The sequence below is a fragment of the Myotis nattereri genome (assembly GCF_964212035.1).
Source record: "Myotis nattereri genome assembly, chromosome: 10".
Classification (NCBI taxonomy): domain Eukaryota; kingdom Metazoa; phylum Chordata; class Mammalia; order Chiroptera; family Vespertilionidae; genus Myotis; species Myotis nattereri.
The window spans coordinates 68,349,328-68,369,547 of NC_138085.1; the positions used below are offsets into that span (position 1 = coordinate 68,349,328).

At 42.6% G+C, this 20,220-nt stretch overlaps 1 protein-coding gene and 1 pseudogene across 3 annotated transcripts in view; both read right to left on the reverse strand.

The window, feature by feature from the left end:
- The window catches only part of LTBP1 (latent transforming growth factor beta binding protein 1), a gene marked incomplete at its 5' end in the record, with an annotated part of 337,472 nt that overhangs the window by 94,466 nt on the left and 222,786 nt on the right, over positions 1 to 20,220 (reverse strand). For both annotated transcript variants that reach the window (XM_081101363.1, XM_081101362.1), the window contains 5 exons: positions 3,591 to 3,713; positions 4,677 to 4,802; positions 5,933 to 6,058; positions 15,838 to 15,936; positions 16,646 to 16,745. In XM_081101363.1, coding sequence (XP_080957489.1) covers positions 3,591 to 3,713; positions 4,677 to 4,802; positions 5,933 to 6,058; positions 15,838 to 15,936; positions 16,646 to 16,745 — 574 coding nt within the window. The remainder of the gene's footprint in view (positions 1 to 3,590; positions 3,714 to 4,676; positions 4,803 to 5,932; positions 6,059 to 15,837; positions 15,937 to 16,645; positions 16,746 to 20,220) is intronic.
- Positions 13,459 to 15,220, reverse strand: LOC308526269 (replication factor C subunit 3-like; annotated as a pseudogene). The gene has a single exon. The product of its transcript is annotated as a replication factor C subunit 3-like (transcript).

Sequence of the window (20,220 nt, forward strand, 5' to 3'; positions counted from 1 at the left end):
AAGCAAGTGTGCAGTTTGCCAGAAAAAAAAAGAGAGAGAATAGGGGTGAGCAGGAAAAAGCCATACAGGGTAGGGCAAAAGTAGGCTTACCGTTGTCCATGTGGAAAATGATACCATAGTGAATACAAGAATAAACTATGTGTTTCAAATACTCCCCACTGTACACCTAATTTTGCCCCACCCTGTATATCCACCCAGCGACAAGTCAGCGCTACAGACACTTGACGCTCTGGGGAAATCCTCACTTTGGCCTAATGGGCCCCAAAACATCCTGGGTTTAAATAATTTAAAACCTTTCATATGCTAGGAATTCCTTGGAAGTAGAAAAAAAAAAACACTAGAAGAGAATGCACTCATCACATACTTTCAAGATTTCCCAGCAAACATGGTGATAAGATCATTGGTAGTATTTTCTGATAAAAATACACCTTTCTTTTCACGTTCACAGCTAACTGATGTTACTAATCATTGTTCTCTTCCATATGAGGACAAAACACCTTAAATACGGTTGGGACTGTGGCAGAGATAATGACTCCAATAGGTTGAGGCATTTTTTAAAATAGTTAAACAAAATGGGGGAAGGACGTAGGATATATTTACAGCAAGTGTTTTTCTGGAGTTGGATTTTTTTGAATTTCAGTGAGTGGATTTAATATCTAAGTGTCTCGGTATAAAATGTATAGAAGATCTCTAATCATACTTCAACTATAGACAGATATCTCAGGACATAAGCTGAAAAGTGAAAGAAATCCGTGATGGATACACAGAACAGGCATGGGCATTTGACATCTTCATTCTGGTAAGTTCTTTAAAATGATCTCCCATGACATACCCACGGATGTGTGTAAAAAAAATGCTTGAAGTAAAAGAGTTGAAGACGATAGTAACAGAATGAACACCAGGCCAGCATTGTAATTATTTTTCCTATCGGTGAAAAATTCTTGCCAATAGACAATGACACACAGTGGTTTTGTGTGTGTGGGTTTTTTTTTTTAGGTCAGATGTTCTGGGACTTCTTGTTCTACAAAAAGATGATGCTCGCCAGTTTCACTTTCCAAACAGCATGACATTATTCTCTGGATGGGATGTTTTTTTAAACAGAACTGCAACTGCTAAGTCAGAGAAGGTCACCGAGGGCGGCTGGTCCGATAAATAAGGTGCAACAACTGAGCAACACCAGATAACATCCCTGAATTTCCTGCTGCCCTCACCTGCTCTCTTGTTCCCTCATTTACGCATCAGGGACTACCTGACTGGTAATATCTTAACGGAATAAAGTAAGGACGCATGAGATAATGTCTGTGAACTACAATAGGCTCCTTGGAGACTGGCGCTGTTTGAAAGCAGCCTTGTCAGGGACAGCTGAGAAAACCTTCCGTGAGCCAGGAGCCCGGGGACCTTTGGGTTGGGTCCATGACAAAATTAGCAAACAGCCATGTTCTTTGGCTCCTTCTTCTCCTCAAGCCTTTTCATGGGGGGAGAAGTATATGTTTTTTTACACAGGGAACTCTGGTAATATTTCTGTTAAATAATCTGCACACATTGAATATTACCGAAAAGTCTCCTGTTTCCCGTGGACTTACAACATTTCTTTTCTCCTCCTTCCCACTCTCCATCCTTATGCTACAGTTATTGTTTCAATGTCTGGTCTTCTCATTCTGAGACTGTACATAGAACATAAAGATCCACATTTGACCTCCTTGGGGAGTGCTGCTTTGCATATAAATGCTTATCAAATACCTACACACACACCCTTTTTTTTAAGTACTCCCACAACTAGAGATGTACAGAGAAGATCTACATACAAAGAAAAGGCATCAGAGAAGGGCAAAGTTTAAGAAACAAACGCTTCCTCAGAACTAATAAGGTGACCGGCACCATATAAGCTACCGCAACACACATTTCTAGTCTCAGCAACCCTGAAGAGTCAACTTCTCAGCGGCCATGTTAGAGGAAGAAGTAACTTTCAAAGGGGCCAAGTCACTGACTCCCAAGCAGACAGTCACTACCTGTGGGGGTCGTGAGCTGATGCCACAGTTCCTCTTTCTCTTGTGTCCACCCTGCCTCTCCAAACGGAGAGAGAGAGTTCCCGGGAAGAGGAGAGTGGGGACACATCACACCTGCACTCCACCGTGTCCCTCGGCCCTCGGGGGACAGTTCACGGCTCTGTTCTTATTCGAGTTGACCAGAGATCCGGTAACGGACCCTGTTCCCACTTCCCTCTCGATTAGAACCGAAGGGGCCAAGGCAAGAGGCCAGCAGGAGGCAGGCGCAGGCTGCCAAAAACTGTCTAATTAGTTCTCCCTCCAGGCCTGGGCCGATAGGACTGTGAAGAAAACCAATCTGCAGACGCCAAGGGACAGCTGAGAGCAGCCCACCCCAACCCGTCTACCTCCTTCCCTCCCTCTGGATGCCCAGCCATGTTAGAAAAGAGGCTGGTCCTCGGGCAGCCGGGCAGGGAACCCCAGGGCCCCAGCTCCACCCCCACATCTGGGCTCCTTAAGCACTAGCTCAGAGACCCCTGCACCTTCACCCTCATGTTTCCATGGCAGGATCTAAGCCAAAGTTCAATGTAATTTTCTTTTTTAATGTCTTTGTCTGGTTTGGGGATCAGGGTAATGCTGTTTTCTTTATGAAAATGATTAAAGGGAAAAGTACCATCAGGGTTTCAAAAAGAACCTGTGTGCAATTTGGACCCAAACATGAGAATGTGAAATTGTTCATTACTTTGACCATGCTATAAAAACTTTTCAGCCCTATCTGGTTTGGCTCAGTGGGTAGAGTGTCGGGCTGTGGACTGAAGGATCCCAGGTTTGATTCCGGTCAAGGGCGCATGCCTGGGTTGTGGGCTCAATCCCCAATAGGGGGCATGCAGGAGGCAGCCGATCAATGATTCTCTCTCATCTTTGATGTTTCTATCTCTCTCTCCCTCTCTCTTCCTCTCTGAAATAAATAAAAACATTAAAATGAATAAAATAAATCATGTCCCTCTTAAAAAAAATAAAAATGTTTCAAAACATTTTGTAAGGAGCGCCAATTTATGGCTGCGGTCATTAACAAAGGCATTTTTATCTGGCGCTGTTGGAATGTGACCTACAGTGGATTAGACAGAGCTTCTGTGGGGAGTCTGCAAGCAAGTCCCAAAATCTACGTGAAAGAAACAAGTTGAGACAAAGGAACGGATCCAGGTGAAAAGGTCAAGAACACAAAAAAATCAAAGGTGGTTACACCCGAACCGTGTCCTCACGCGAAGGACCCAGACACTGTAATTAAGTCTGGGTTTGCATGAACTCTGCGATAATTGTTCTAATGTGACCTCACTTGAAATACCAGCGAAGGAAGATACTGAAGTGTGTAAGAAAGAGCATAAAGATAGAAAATAATCCAGACAGAGCCACGGAAGTGAGACAAAGAGGCTGCGAATCCAGAAGGCGGGCGGCGCTGAGACGAGCTGGTGGCATGCACAGACTGGCAGAGGGAAATACCAGGCGGGGGGCCCGTCAGCCACAGGCCCTGCGCCCAGCCCTGCACTGCAGTCAGGCTTACTCAGCCTCAGAAGTGGTGCAGCCGCCGCCTCGCAACACACTCACCCTCGCAGTGTCCTCCGGGGGTCATGCGGTACCCGCTGTCACAGTACTTGCACCGGAAGGCCCCCACAGTATTGATGCAGTGGCCTTCCCCACACACGTCCGGCCGCAGGCACTCATCAACATCTATGGAAAGCAGAAACAGTGCGAGGGTTATTTCCCAAACTATAATTTCAAACCTCTCCCTGTATAGTTTAAGAATGAAATAACTGATTCCTGCTATCACCTGAGTGGTTTTGATTTGTGTGGGATCCAAAAGAAACATTTAACCCCTCTGGTCTTTGTGCACACTTGACACTCTTCGTTTAAAGGGGTCAGAGAACTAATCCTATATAATAAAAGCCTAATATGCTAAGTGTCCGACCATTCCTTCGACCAGTTGCTATGATGCGCACTGACCAACAGGGGCAGACGCTCCAACCGATAGGTGAGCTTGCTGCTGGGATCCGACTGATCGGGACTGGGCGAAATGGGCCAGACACGCCCTGGAGCCCTCCTACAGTTACTCCCCAGCCGGCCAACCTCCCACTGTCCCTCCCCGGCTGGCCGCCCTGATCATTGGCCCAGATTAGAACTGGGCAAGACAGGGGCAGACATGCCCTGGAGCCCTTCCATGGTCCCGATTGTGCACTGGTGGGGTCCCTTGGCCTGGCCTGCGCCCTCTCACAATCCAGGACCCCTCAGGGGATTGTAGGAGAGCCGATTTTGGCCTGATCCCTGCAGGCCAGGTGGAGGGACTCCACTGGTGCATGAATCCATGCACCGGGCCTCTAGTATTCTAATAACTATGTATGCTGCTGGCTAGGTATTAGACTTATAGGGGAGATCATTTCAAAAGTTACATAAATGTCTCTTAACGACTAGGCTATACATCTAAAACTAACAACGAATGTCAACTGTCATCGAAAAAAATTTTAAATGCAAAATAAAAAGGATTGGAGGAAAAGAACTCAAGTTTCATATCTTTCTGCATCTAGCAGATTGCTATGTCATGGCAGGTGTTGTCTGACTAAGCAGAGAACGGACGGGATCTTAGGGGAGGCACAAAGGCAGACCTGGGAATTGAGGCACAGGAAGCACTGCCATTACCTATGCAGCTAGTACCCTCCTCACTGGCCATAAATCCCGCTGGGCAAATACACAAGAAACTTCCCTCAGTGTTCTCACAGCGTCCCTGGGAGCAGAGGTGTGGGGCCTGCGTGCACTCGTCAATATCTGTCAAGAGAATGATGGATCAAAGGATCAGCGAACTGGAGCATGACATTCTCCGTCTCTTTGTTGGTGCAACACCAGCCGACTCCCGTGTCCCACAAGCCTTCATCGCTGAGGACAAGGAGACATGACTGCTCTCCTTAAACACTTGAAGGGTTGTTCCAGGGAAGAGGGAATACGCACTGTGCATATTGCTTCAAAAGCTAAAACTACAACCGTGACTCTGGTGTTTCAAAGAGACAGGTTTCAGGTCAACATAGAAGGACCTGCCGGGTTACTGGACTCATCTAAGCTCTGGAATTCGCCGAGCTACTCCCAGACCGGGACCGCAGGGACAGGCCCAGTGGCGTGAAAGGGACTCTCCCGCTCTACACACAGGTGGAGCACGCTTGCCCTTTCAACTTCATACTTTATGGCTCTAGTCACACACACAGTGTATGCAAATGAAAGGGAAATAACCATAGTGTGAACAGGCAGGCGGGTGTCTCCTTATCCCCTCATACGTATACAAAACCAAATAACAAAAGTCACAAATCTTGTCTAACAGCATTTAGCATATTAAAGTAGTATTAATTAGTTATATGCCTCTGTTGCTTTTATTCACTTTATAACTCTTAGTTTCTAAAAACGAACTATAGGGTTAACACATCAAAATAATTATCCCACCACCATCCCAGCTCTTTCTGAGACACATTTCTCCAGAGAGGCATACTCAATAACTTTGTGTCAGCATTTGGTGATTTTCAATTCAGAAATCCCTATTAGAAATCGGATTTTATGCAATTAGAGAATGTAATTCTTTATTGCAGTGTATGTTAACATTAATTTGATTTTGCTAAATAGATGCTTGTAGCTCACTGTTTCTAGAACTCTTATTTTATATATTTTACCTGAAAAAATTTTGGAAATCACTTCACCTTTATGTAATTGTGTTACACTTGGCAAAGTAGGCAGAGTTGAACCAAGAGGTTACAGCTCCCCAAGAAAACCTCTTTTTGAGCATCCTTAGCTCAGGGATAAGAACTTTATAATATTAAACACAATAACATTTTCCTACAATAATTACAGAAAAAGTGCTCTTACTGTGCAAATATTGGCTAACTAAATAATGTTGCCTATGAAATGTCTCTTACCAGTGCATTTCCTCTGCTGCTCACTGAACTTATAGCCTTCGTAGCAGATGCAGGTGTACCTCACCGGCAGGTTAACGCAGTGTCCTGCTCCACAGATGTCAGGGTTCACGGAACACTCATTGATTTCTTTAAACATAAGTAAAATGTTGGGGGGGAGAAACAGATATAAAGATTTCATGGCTACTGGTAAACCATCACTTTGTGTTTCCTGATGAGCTTATTGCCAGGTATGTGCTTAAAAGACAAAAGGTGACCACTTCTAAAATCAAGTATAAATTCATTTGACTACTTTATTAATTGTTCCATTAGGCCCACCCAAGGTCATCAATAATTCCTATTGTTGAAACAATTTCTAGATGAACTGGAGTGGGGGGGGACACTCAGAAAGAGCCATGTTGCAAGTTGTGAAATAATAAATGCTTCCTAACTTCTAAGATAGCCTGTCAATGAATTTCCATCCATCCAAATTCACTTCTGAATCATCACGTGATTTGCCCTGGTAAGAAATATATGGTAGCATTGCATTTGTTAAGAGGCCAAATTCAAGTTCCAACTTTGTTCAACCTCATTAATTCTCAAGAAAGATGTACCACTTCTAATCAAAGCAAAACTTCTGAGTGTAACTTTACTCTTAATTTGCCAATTCCAACATGAGCATATTTTATTTAAATCGATAAAGTAGAATCTTCTTCCAAATATTCTCTGCTAAATTCCTCCCTCATTCTTCCACTGATTCTTGCTTGAGACTTGCTTCTTCCATAAAGTCCGAGCAATTTACCCTGAGTTTTCACTTCACTCATGGACAGATGCTGTGATAGACACAGGGTCATAGGACTCCATGGTGGGTGAAGATCAGAAAAAGGAGCTTAATTACCAAAAGCACCTACAGACTCAAAGGTGGCCTTCTGAGATGACGTACCTCCCTAAAATAGTCTGCTTTCAATGACCTTTGTAAGGAGGCAGAATGGTACAGTGGGAGTTGGAGACAGTCTGGGTACAAAGCATGCTGTCCTTTCTTAGCTCTGTCATAGGGGGGAAAGCTACTCAAAAATTCTATGCCTCACTTTTCTCCATGTGTAACATGGAAATAATCAAGGCGCCAACTTTGGGCCCTCAGGTTCAAAGGCGATAACGTCAATAATGCATGGAGACCAATGCCTGGCACATTGTATAGGATCAATAAGAGATAGCCGTTATCATCATTATCACTGTTGTTCCTGAGGAAGTCACATAAGAATATACAACAAAGAAACAGCACATTTAAAAAAAATAGCTGTTTGTTCACTGTCATCACACAGTCAGCAATGCTTGAAACACATGCCGTTGTGGAAGAGCCCACGGGGCCCAGAGTAAGATGGGGGCCTCGAGCATGACTGCCTAATGCCCAGCCCTGTTAGAGGGTCTGTAATTTGAACGAGGAGAAAAATAGGTGACAGGTGTGCTCTGTCACCAATAACCCACCATGCACTCTGCAGAAAAGGATGTGAAAACCAGTGCCTTAACCGTCTGTACGCCATGAGTGCCTATAGCCGCAAGCGGCACACCTTTTTAAATTAAATTCAAAATACCATGGCAGTTAACTGGCTAACAAAGGTTCACCATGGAAATGACCTATACGAGGCTGAGGTTGCTCTCCAAAACCCCACTACAGTCTTCCTATTTCATCAAGTGCTATTCACTGTGCTGTGACTTTAAGACACCAGACGCAAGTCACTTGAAAAGTTGGTAGACTTTAAAGAAAGCAAATGAATACAGAGCTGCAGTGTTTTACACAAAATCTCTTGGAGGTACGGGACACCCACACACTTGCAAATTACTGATATCTTCAGGGAGCGTGGTCGTGCTAACTCACTTTCAGAAGAATAGTTTTTACACTCAGTATAATATAAAATCATATAAAACAGAAAACAATTTGAAAGGCTAAACACATGATTAACATGATTGCTTAAACTTGAGTGATGGGCAATTATACCAAAAAGTGAATTAAGCTACATATGCAGCATAGATTATCATATAGTCAGTAAAGGATAGGAAATGTTTACTTGTTACAAAATATAGTTGGGAGCAAATGTTAATATAGATGTCATCTAAATTACAAAGCACACAGAAAAGGAGATTTTAAGGAAATAAATCCAGTGTCATGATTTTGGGGATTGGTGATTTTTTCTTTATATTTTCTGTATTTTTCAAAACTTCTACAATGAGCTTATACAATTTTACATTCAGAAAGGTCTTCCATTAAAAAGGTTATCATTTCTATGTTCATTTCTATGTGTGATAAAAATCTGAAGGTGAAAGGTAGTGTTCTCCAGGTTATACGCCTAGACCCTCAGGTAAGAATTCTCTGCTCTATTGATAGGAATTCTTTAGTAGAATATTGTCAAAAGCACGCCTCTGACCATCTAATCCATGTTGAAGTTAGATGCCTTCTTTGAAAATTATTGCTATTTATACTTCTCGGGGTTTTTTGTAATTATTGATCTTTATACTCTTTGCTCCCATTTTCTTAAGACAGAAAAGACATATTTATCACATTTGCAAAAAGAAAAAGAATAGAAGTTAATAATGAGGGACAAAAATTCAAAACAAATCAAAGACTAAAAATATCTAGATTTCCATGAAATGCTTCATCAGTACTCAGTCTCCATCTCACACACACACACACACACACACACACACACACACACACACTAATTTGTTGATTACCAAGTATTTGTCACTTTTCAAGCATATCAGAATAGAATTTTTACATGTGTGAATACAAGTCTTTAAAAACAGGTGATGCTTAATTCACACCAGATACATTCCTACACCAGTTTGCCAACATACTAAGTTTCTTCTTAAGTCAGCTCTAAGGCATAAGAAATTCTTAAGAACTATAACTCCTTAATCTCAGGAAATGAAATGAATGATAACAGCCTTTCCTTCCAATCTAGTATTCTGAACAGAAGCCGTGCGGTTGAAGTGATATTCATGAGGCATGTCTGATGGACTTTCGCTGATCACCCTGTAGATTAGTAAGTATATCAAGCAGCAGCTTGAAAATGCTGGTCCCCTGGGGAGGGCACCAACTTACGTAAGAAAATGTCCCTCTGACGCCACTAGAGGGAACTAAGAGACACATCGCAGGAGCGAAGGCACATTTACGAAAACACACGTGATTTCTACAGTTTGCCCCACTTTTCACCCAAGTCATTAGTTCCTGTAACTTTCACCAGTTTGGCCTCAGAGACGCCCTTCGTCCCTGCGCTAGGCAGAGCTCCCCCCTTCTCATAGAAAGAACAGTCGTAACATCTCCCAAACACTTCCGTCTGCTTTTTCATCACTAGTCATCAAAAGTTAATCAGCACCATTTTTTAAGAGAAAATTACTAGTACTCCTATCTTAAAACTTTACAAAACATGTCTCCCCCCACACTTTCCCTCCTTTTCTATTACATTCTCATTCTCTGGCACATATGCTACACAGCAAGGCCAGTCCTGAGGGTACCGTTGTGAAGGATAAGGAAAGTTTTCTGCTTTTTCCATGTTCTTTAGGGAAAAGACATTGCGCTTCTTATTTTTTGAAGAGGTCACTCACACATAGGTATGCGAGCCTCTTCCCAGAGAATGGATCAGTTTATGTCAAAACATACACTTCTGCCCAGCTGGTGTGGCTCCGTGGTTGAACATCGACCTATAACCAGGAGGTCACGGTTCATTCCTGGTCAGGGCACATGCTGGTTGCAGCTCTAGCCCCAGCAGGATGTAGCCAATCAGTGATTCTCTCTCATCACTGATGTTTCTATCTCTCTCCCTCTCCCTTCCTCTCTAAAATCAATAACAATATATTGAAGTTTAAACACACACACACACAAACGCACACGTACCTTCTGTGGATTAGACTGTGTCGACATAACCCTGGAAATACAGCCAAGCCTCACACAGGAAGCACTGGTCTCGGTGAAACTCTCGAAAGTGGGGATGTCTGTCCCCTTCAGCCTGTTCCACTTCCCAGAGAGACCATCAGAGACCGCTCGCCTGGGCCCTCCTGTGTGTCCTTCGTAATGCCCATCCCATCCCCTGGTGTTCTCAGGACCCCCTGCCCTTTCCTGCTACACCTGCCCCTGAAACAGCTCCACCTTCACTGGATCAACGACCTGATTCTGTTCATGTTTTCGCTAGAGTCCGCTTGTAATTTGGAAAAAGAGCCACAACGAAACGCCAGTGGAAAACCAAGCACTCATCTGTCCCAGCAACAAGGCCAATGGTGGGCTTAAGAGTTCGGTATCTCTGTTATATTTTCTAGAATCAAATGAAAAAGACAGCTTTTGGAACAATATGAAATTGAGTATGCTGATTTTAGACTTTTTTCTCCCTCATCATGTGATTACTCAAAGTAAATAAATAAATAGGGCCTGGAAATATCAAACCACTATGATTTTACATGAAAAAAAAGAGTTCCTTTTCCATCAGTACGCACGGTTTACGGAGGCTGTAATGACGCTGGTGATACGCGTCAGGGATAAACGGTCTCTTTAAAGGGGCCAGTTATGAGATCTGGAAAAGGTCTGAGCAAACAGTTTTTAGAATGTTTGGGCTGTGATAATTACAAAGGTTTCCGCAAAGGCAGTCACGATGTCAAAGAACAGTTTCTGGCTGGTCGGCCAAGGCTATGGAGAAAGTTTGGGGTGAGCAGGAGGAAGCAAAAAATGTTAACTCTCGGAAAGGTTTACAAAATGCCCTGGCCTCCTAACTGCCACACAACAAGCATAAATCGTCCCACAACAATTGAAACAGATGTTTCCACTTTGCAAATATTTGCCAGAGAAATAAAGGTTTCATTTTCCAACCTATCCTTGAGCTGTTAAGACACTACACTAAATCAAGAATTTATATGCTGAAATGTATAATTTATTTGGACACAGCATGCCAATAATGTTGCAAGCCACCAACTCAGCTGTTAGGAGTGGAAAATGTCACACTTATTTCCTGTAAATATGTGGCTCACTTTATAATTATTGCATGTCAAGGGGTGTCTGACAAAATCTGAAAAGTCTACTTCCAACCTCACCATCATAAAGATATCATCACTAGGCAATGTGGAACTGATTTTACTTAGTTTAGACTCATTATTATTCTACCCCTTTCTTCAACTTATGAGAGCAACTAATAGTGACAAATAACACCAACCTCTTCTGTGTTTTAGGGAGAAAAATCATTGCATAATATTTCCTAAGAGAACAGATCACATCACTCCCTCAATTTATATGTTTGGCTCTCATATCAAACCAATGCAAACATCTATATTTTGATTTAAATTAAATTTGATACAAAACAGTCTTCTGGTTCTACTGTAGATTACTGATTATAGTGTCGCTTCAAAGTTGAAAACCATTTAATTTAAAGACTACGTGTAATGCCCTCATGGATTGTTTCAGATTCTTTTACTATAGGAAGGGGGAGTACCTACAAATGTCGCATGAAAATGAAATTCGATGTTAACTTATTTCCTGGAAGGAAATATTTGTGCTTCAAACATGTGATAGCAGATGTTAACCCTGTGCTCCTGCCAAACTCAAATTAATCTCTGTTAACATCTTCATATAGCACATTGTTTTCAATCGGCTCTGTAGTTCCGTTGAAGCTAAGTGACTTCAATTTGTTATTCCTCACACAGCTGCACTGAAATGACAACACTGCATTTATCCAGCCAAACTGACCGTCTACAAAGCTAGTTGCAAGAGGTCCCTCCACTGACCTCGGTTGAAAAGACACAAATTGAAGTCTATTTTGACATTGGAAAATAGAAATACATTATATAGAAAAAACTCATGAATTACATTGTCACACTGCAATTTTCTTTTCAACACTGAGGTTAACAATGAGAAGATGCTTGCTGACCAAGACAGTGTATGACAAGTCTGTATGCATTACAGGGCACAGCAGGGAGAGTCCCTTTGAGATGGGTTTAATGAAATGGGTAGACACATAAATGACCTCAGAATGGACAGCCACTATTTTACCCATGGTCATTTAAAAACATCACTATCGTTTCATTGTATCACTCTAGAAATACTTACAAAAGCTAACATCTTTATATCAATTTACTTAGTATTAAGAGAAAATCAAAGAGCAACTGCCATGAGTAACTGTGGAAAAGGCCAGGGCTCTGGCGAGGGTAGGACTTGAGGGCCCCGATCGAGATGAATATGAACTGCTAAGTCCATGACATGACTGCACTCATCACCTGTCGACAGGTGCTTCTAGAAAATACTGTCTAGCCTGCTTGCTTGATTCAAATAGCTATGGGAAATTACATCCACATTTTTGAAAAAATGGCTAAAAGTTTTTGGTCATTTTAAACACATAAAAATTGCATATATTTTATATAACTGGATAAATATAACTGCACATATGTACACAACTGTATACTTGTTTTTAACATGAAGTTATATATATACTTAAGGTGTACAATTTGATGTTTTAATATATGTATACATTGTGAAATAATCACCACAATCCAGCTAATTAACATATCTATCAAGCACATTTCTATGTGAAAAATAAGCATCTAATGTTTCTGAGGAAAGAAATATTTTAAAGGAGGCTACAAGCGCCCCTATTACACACTGCCAAGCTCCTCCTTAACTGACACTGACATAACGCATCCGGGTGGCTCTACTGCACTCCAAACCTCTCGGATCCTACCACAAAAATAATCACTGCTAATATCTGGTGCATTTCCCCAACAATTATGTTTTTTTAATGTGACTGGTATAATACTCTATATCTTTCATTTTTTATATACTTCACCTTATATTTAACAATTTATTGAGTGGCCATTTTCTGATAAATCTTAATAAATGTCTTTTAAAAAATACTATATTTGATGGTAGCATAATGTTCCAATGTATAGATATAACATCTATTTCCCTAAAGTTAAATGTTTAAGTTATTTCTATTTTTTCTCTGTTATACATGGTGCTTTAGTAAGTATCCATTTATATAGACCACTAGAGGCCTGGACCCCTCAGGGGATGTCTGACTGACGGAGGGATTAGGCCTAAGCCAGCAGACAGACATCCCTCTTGTAGTCCGGGACTCTCGCAGTCCGGGACTCCTCGCTCATTACCGCCCACCTGCAGCGGAGGTGGGAGAGGCTCCCGGCCACCACTGCTATGCTTGCCAGCCCTGAGCCCAGCTTCTGGCTGAGCAGCACTCCCCCTGTGGGAGCACACTGACCACCAGGGGGCAGCTCCTGAGTTGAGCGTCTGCCCCCTGGTAGTCAGTGCACATCATATCTACCAGTTGTTCTGCCATTCAGTTGATTTGCATATTAGCCTTTTATTTTATAGGATTATCAGTGTGGGAGGGGATATGATTTCCTTACGCTAGATATCTTACTATTGGATTACTGAGTCAAAAGTTCTGAACATTTTTAAAGTTCTTGTTTGTGCTTTTCAGAAAAGCTGAACCAGTTTACATTCCTTCCAGCAATGTGACAGTCTCAATTTCACTCTAGAAGAATTAAGTCTTAATGTGACAAGAATAAAGAGTTATTTTAATTTGCATTTCTTTGATTACTAGTAAAGTTGACATTTCCTAGCATATGTTTCTTGGTATTGTTTTTCTCTATGAATTATTCTATGATTTCCTCATTTTTTTTTCTTTTTTTGTTAAGTAAAGTTAGTTTGTTTTACTTACAGCTCTTCCAGTATAAGGTGAATATAAATGCTGATACTGAGAAACATTAGGAAGAGTTACTGAAAGATGTCAGAGCATCATGCCTTCTAATCCACCCTCCATGAACTTCTTATGCAGTGCCATGAATCTGGCCACAAAACCTTCCAAGTGATAAATGGCTTTACTACCCAGCTGTAGGCGATGTTCATAGTGAGCTGCCATCTGGGCCACTTCTCCCTCCAGCTGTCCATCACAGTTATGCAAAAGTTCTGAGAGAGGCCCTTCATTATTATTTCAGGAGGAATACAAGGAGCTAAAAGCTCACAGAGTCTTCCATGAACTTCAAGGAGCCTTTGTGGAGTCTGCTGGCTGACAATAGCACTAGCAGTCTCCCTCAGCTCCATCTCCCCATCTGTTTCCAGGACTTCGTGATCTGGAGCAAAACGACATGATTGGACTCTACAGACTGACACATACATAGGGCTTTTCTGAGCCTTCCGCGGGACTTTTCTGCAAGTCTGTGAGCCAGCAGGGCAGGAAGATTCAGACCTTCCTCCTTGCACATGGTAGGTAACACATGGCAAAGGCTGGGAGCAGGCACACGAACAGCCAGATACCTACTATGAGCAGGTGGTACGACTTTAGATGCAGAATTGCAACACGAGATCAGTCTGCAGGTGGACATGTACTTGCCCATGGTTCTACGCAAGGCATGTTTGTCAACCTCTGCCAATCAAACCACTTTAAAGTCTCCTAGAGAGTTTGTTTCAAGTTGCTGTGATTGTGCCACTGTTTTCAACATGCGAATTGCTACCCTGTCACTCTTTCCAGCATCTCTGGGATTAACTACAAGGTGGTAGTTGCTTGCCATAGTGCTAATTTCAATTTTCTTTTTAGATGGAGCTGTGATGATCTCATGTGCAATTCTCAACACCATGAAGTTCACATAGGACACACATAATTCTTGTCTTTCTATGAGCACCTCATGGTCCGCACACAGACAGAGGAGGGAAGTCACCATGTTGCACCAGGTTGTGCAGCTGGGCCATCTGCTCCTTGGGACAGTCCAGCCGTCCCGGTGAGCAGGGCGAGTCTGTCAGCTGGAGCTTGCGGCCACGTGCTTCAGGTCCCGCGTGCCCTGCACTGCCTCCGTTTTCTATTGTGTGTTTTTTATTGTTCTCCGACATTAAGGATATTAGCTTTTAAGCTGCTGATTTGTTTCATCTTATGATACAATCTTATTTGTCACTAATGATTAAAATAATGTTTATTATAAAGACTTCTAAAAATATGTAAAAATCTATTGAAGGACCTAAGAATTATCCATGATCCTTCTAACTGGTGATAGTTGAATATTTTCATGTGCTGAATATTTTCATGTGCTTTTTGCCTCCTTTTCTATTTGTAATCATTTAAAAAATAAAATTGGGCCCGGCCAGCAAAGCTCAGTGGTTGAGTGGTGACCTATGAACCAGGAGGTCACGGTTCAATTCCCGGTCAGGGCACATGCCCGGGTTGCAGGCTCAATCCCCAGTGGGGGGCATGCAGGAGGCAGCCGATCAATGATTCTCATCACTGATGTTTCTATCTCTCTCTCCCTCTCCCTTCCTCTCTTAAATCAATCTATACTAATAAAAGGGTAATATGCTAATTAGACCGGATAGACCGGATGTCTTCCGAACATCCTTCTAGACAAAGCCACGGTGGCAGGGGCAAGGCAGAGGTGGTTGGGGCGATCAGGCAGGTAGGCAGTTAGGAGCCAGCGGTCCCAGATTGTGAGAGGGATGTCTGGCAGTCAGACATCCCCCCGAGGGGTCCTGGATTGGAGAGGGTGCGGACCGGGCTGAGGGACCCCAATAACCCATGCACGAATTTCGTGCACCAGGCCTATAGTAAAAAATATATTGAGATAAATAAATAAAATTGAAATCATTATATTGTGTTCTGTATTTCTTAATACCATGCCATAACTATCTCCTCATGACATTAAGCATTCTTTTAAGACGTTACTTCCATAGCTGTGTGATATTCCATTGCATATGTGCCATCATTTATTTAAACATATGTCTCCTTCTAAAAAATATTCAGATTATTTCCTACTTTCAGATTAATCTTGCTACTATGACTAACCTGCCATAAGCAATCTCACCTACTTGACACAGTTTTGATGCTCTATTTAAAATTAACCTCAACCCCATGTCTCCTCCTCAGGCTACGTCACACAGCGGACACTGCACCTACCTGTTACTTGAGTAGGTGCAATCACTTGGCTGGCACTTGAGGTAGAAGCTTCAGGGGCCACTTCCACAGGCACAGGAGGTGATGTTTTTTCAATCACTACTGCACAAGGACAGAGGGGATTGAAAGGACATTAAATGTGTTAGATGCACTGACATGCCATTTCAAAATGCAAGCATAATTTAGTCTAATGACATACCACGGTAGCTCTTAGATCGTAAGAACTGTCATAGGTTCCTAAAGCTGAAGGTATGAACCTATAGGTTTCAACATTTAGCAAGAATATCTGGGGATAATTCAGAAGCCAAGAAAAATGACCTGTCATCAAATGATGACCCTCAACAATATCCTAATAATACATATTACTCCTGACCACAGAAAACAGCGTAACACTTTTCTTTTGCCTTTATAATACTTATATCATTATAATACTAACATTATATAAGTATACATACTTAAGTGTATAATTCTAATGATTTATTAAACTCTAAAAAACTCTAAAATCAAAGACACAGAATATTCTTATCTTACTCTTTTATTGAGAACTAGAGGCCCAGTGCACAAATTTGTGCACTGGTGGGGTCCCTCGGCCTGGCTGGCGATTAGGGCCGATTGGGGTTGCGGGAGGTTGGCTGGGGGGGGGGGGGGGGGGCGAGGGAGCACACTGACCACCAGGGGGCAGCTCCTGCATTCAGCGTCTGCCCCCTGGTGGTCAGTGCGCATCATAGCAATTGGTCGACCGGTCTTTCGGTCACTTAGGCTTTTATAGATATAGATGCTGTTACAAGCAGCACAGGTGAACAAAGGCTACCTGGGAACTGTGGGTGCAGATGAATAGTGGAAATGCCTGGAGAGAGCTGGGGTTGACCAGGCTCAAGTTTGGTTTTCTCTTGATCCAATGAAGGTATTTCCTGCATGGTTGAATTAGAAAGACAAAAAGAAAACTGAAAGTAAGAATTATTTTTCATTTGCACTTATACCTATTTTTATTTAATTAATTGTACTCTTACAAAGGCAGCAAATGTTATAGTACATTAGACAAAAACCTGTGCAATTGTGTATTTTTTTTAAATGAGCTACTACCACTGTGGCACTATATGGCAAGCTGCTGAGTGTCTCCTGCAGTGCTAACCCAAGCACACACCTTCACCCATCTTCAAGGGCCCAGAGAAAAGGGTCCCTTCAGACATGCGAAACCACTGCCTTGGCTCAGGGGCCCACACTTGGTCTAGAACAAAAAAATCCCTGAAGAAGAACTAAACCGTCACCTCATTCACATGTGGCTCTGCCCCAGATTAGATAATGTCTATAGCAGATGTGTCATAACAAAACACACAATATTAAAATGTGTTATGCTGGTCAGTCATTATGGACGCCCTTAACCTCACATCTAATAACTTGGCACCTCCAGGTCTCCCAGTAAGGAGAGTCCGGCAGAGAAACAGAAAGGCAGAGCCTGGGAGGAGGGCCCTAGGCTTCCTGTGTCCAGTAGCCCACTCCCGTCCCCTGGACCACAAGCAAAGAAAGAGACTCATGATCAGTTCCAGTTCCAGTTCCAGCTCCTTAGGACTCATGCAGACTGAACTTGGGGCTTGTTAAGCATCTGTGACCTCGTCCACACGTGTGGGGCCAGGGTGCTCCTATCATCGCTTCATTAAAAGTATTAATCAGGTTACTCAGTCACTGTTACCCTACATAGTCCCTCCCCCCATTTATTATTTTATAATTACACTAGAGGCCTGGTGCATGAAATTCATGCACTGGAGGGTGGGGGTCCCTCAGCCCGGCCTGTGCCCTCTCGTAGTCCGGGACATCTCAGGGGATGTCTGACTGCTGGCTTAGGCCCAATCCATCCCTCTCACAATCCGGGATCCCTCACTCCTTACCGCACACCTGCTCACTCCTTACCACTGGCTCACTGCTCCTTAGCGGCAGGCTCCTTACCGCTAAGCTAGCTGCTCCTTAGCACTGCCGCAAAGGCGGGAGAGGCTCCCGCCCCCGCCCCTGTGCTCACCAGCCATGAGCCCAGCTTCTGGCTCCCCCTGTGGGAGCGCACTGACCACCAGGGGGCAGCTCCTGCATTGAGCGTCTGCTCCTGGTGGTCAGTGTGCATCATAGTGACCGGTCATTCCAGTCGTTCTACCATAAGGGTCACTTAGGCTTTTATTATATAGATATTCGTTTTATTTACTGTTCACCTTACTCGCAGCTTTCATTTTACGCTAACTTGGAGGTGTTTTTTAAAAAATAGAGAGACCTAAATCTTCTCTTGAAATTGTCTTTCCTTTTGCTTTTATAACATAACTCCTAATTCTCCAACTATTTTGACACTTTGTTCTCATCCTTTTTCAATACAGTTGACATTCAATATTATTTTATACTGTTTCAGGTGGACAGCACAGTGGTGAGACATTATTACATTCTCTCCCCCTTGCTTTAATTGCTGTCATCCTCTAGAAAGCTTACTCCCCGGGCCTCCATGTCCCTTTCAGCCTGTCTCCTAGTTTGAATTACCCCTTTCCTACTTTTTATAAAATAGATATCTTGCCTGAGTATCCCATCAAAGATCCAATTGTGTAGGCACGATTCTTTATAGGGTAACTCCATTTAGATATTCCACAAATCCCTTAAGTCCACCCCTTCCAAAACCATCCAGTATGTCATCTCAACTTCATTTCAGACAATGACACAATCATTAACCCACCAGGTTTAAAGTCACTTTTTAGTCCGCCCTCCTTCATTTCTCAACCCAACCCCTGCCCATTTGCACTATTCCTTCTATTGTCCATCCTCTTCCATATCCATGGCCCGCACTACCCCAAGTCTGGATTCACTCTCTGAGTCTCAGTTTATTCTAATATTTACTTGGCCTCTCCAGCTTCCTCTTTCTCCCTCTCTGTCAATCCTGCTGTGATTTATCTTCTAAAAATACTGAGCACTTATTACTTTCCCCCACTTCTTAAGAACACAGAGTAGCTTTCTATTACCTATTGAAGCTGACCTCAATCAGGTTCAATTGCACCCCAATCCCTGCAGCCCATGGTCAATGCCAGCAAGAAGACCATCAACCCACTCCCGCAGGTAACAGACAGAATCCCCCTATTGGCATGGGCAGCAGCCTCCCTCACCAATGCCACCTCACCCCTGGACAGGTGGGGTCCAGCTGAGGAGAAGAGTACTCCCTCACTGCTGACAACTGCAGGCTGGTATCCCACGCCTCCCAAAGTTTCTCTTTCTAACCGTCTCTCATGCTCCCCTCACTGACCTCTTGCTGTCCCAGCCACACCTTTGCGCATGTAACTTCGCACCCCCGGCCACCCTGCTTTCTCTTCATCAATCTTCAATATCATGAGGCCCTCTGCCAGGAGTTAAGACCACAAGGACTCTGGTTGCATTTTTCCCACTGCTGCTTCTCCAAATTAATTGCAGTAAGAGTAGATAAGAAAATGCTCGGGCCCTCTTTCAGATTCCTAATGAAAGGTAGCATGAACTCAACCATAAACAGAGAAGAACAAGCCTGTGATAAGACGAGGCTGGGAGGGAGCTGGCCGGCCCACTCCCACCCTGAATGATTCCTCCCTCATATCAACCAGAACCAAATTCAAAATCAACAGAACTGCAAACTACCGTACGTCACTGAACTTCAGGAGATGCTAAACAACAGCTGCAAGTGTTCATGCAAAATATGCATATTTGTTGTGCTTCTTCTGGGGGTTAATATAACACGACATTCTTCCTTATTGGAAGAATAGTGCTATCACTCTAAAATCACTTTTTTTTTTTCTGGATTCTTTCAGCACGTATGCTATTCTATCCCATGTTCATAAGATAAAGATTTTTAGAACTATAATAATTTACATATGTATTTGCCCGATCTAAATGTGAATATTTACTGCAATCTTGTCAATTCAATAACTATAAATGTATAAACATTTAATCATTACCTCACTGTCATGTTATTATAGAGAATCAAAACAAGATTCAGACAAGAAACAATATTCCTTAAATAGGACTTAGTTCCAGAAAGTTTATATATTTCCTACTAATAAATTTCACAATTTACAGCCCCATTTTATGCCCCAAACGAACAGATTTATAAAAATTTCTCTAAAATGTCTAATCAGTATTCTAGGAATGGTTGTAACTTTCAAGGGTAAGATCTGTTCTTACTCTAACAAATTCAAACATGCGTGTTAAATTTTAATTGAATTAAAAAGTGCATCGCTCAATACTTATGCACCATAAGAATATACAATTACATAAACCCGTCAGATGCTTTCTTTTCATAAATGGTCCAGGCCATAAATTGGCTCCTTGAATTCTGTTTTAAGCCCTGGTTCCTATTAGTCCCGTCATTTTCTTCCCCTGGAATTTAAGTTCCATGAA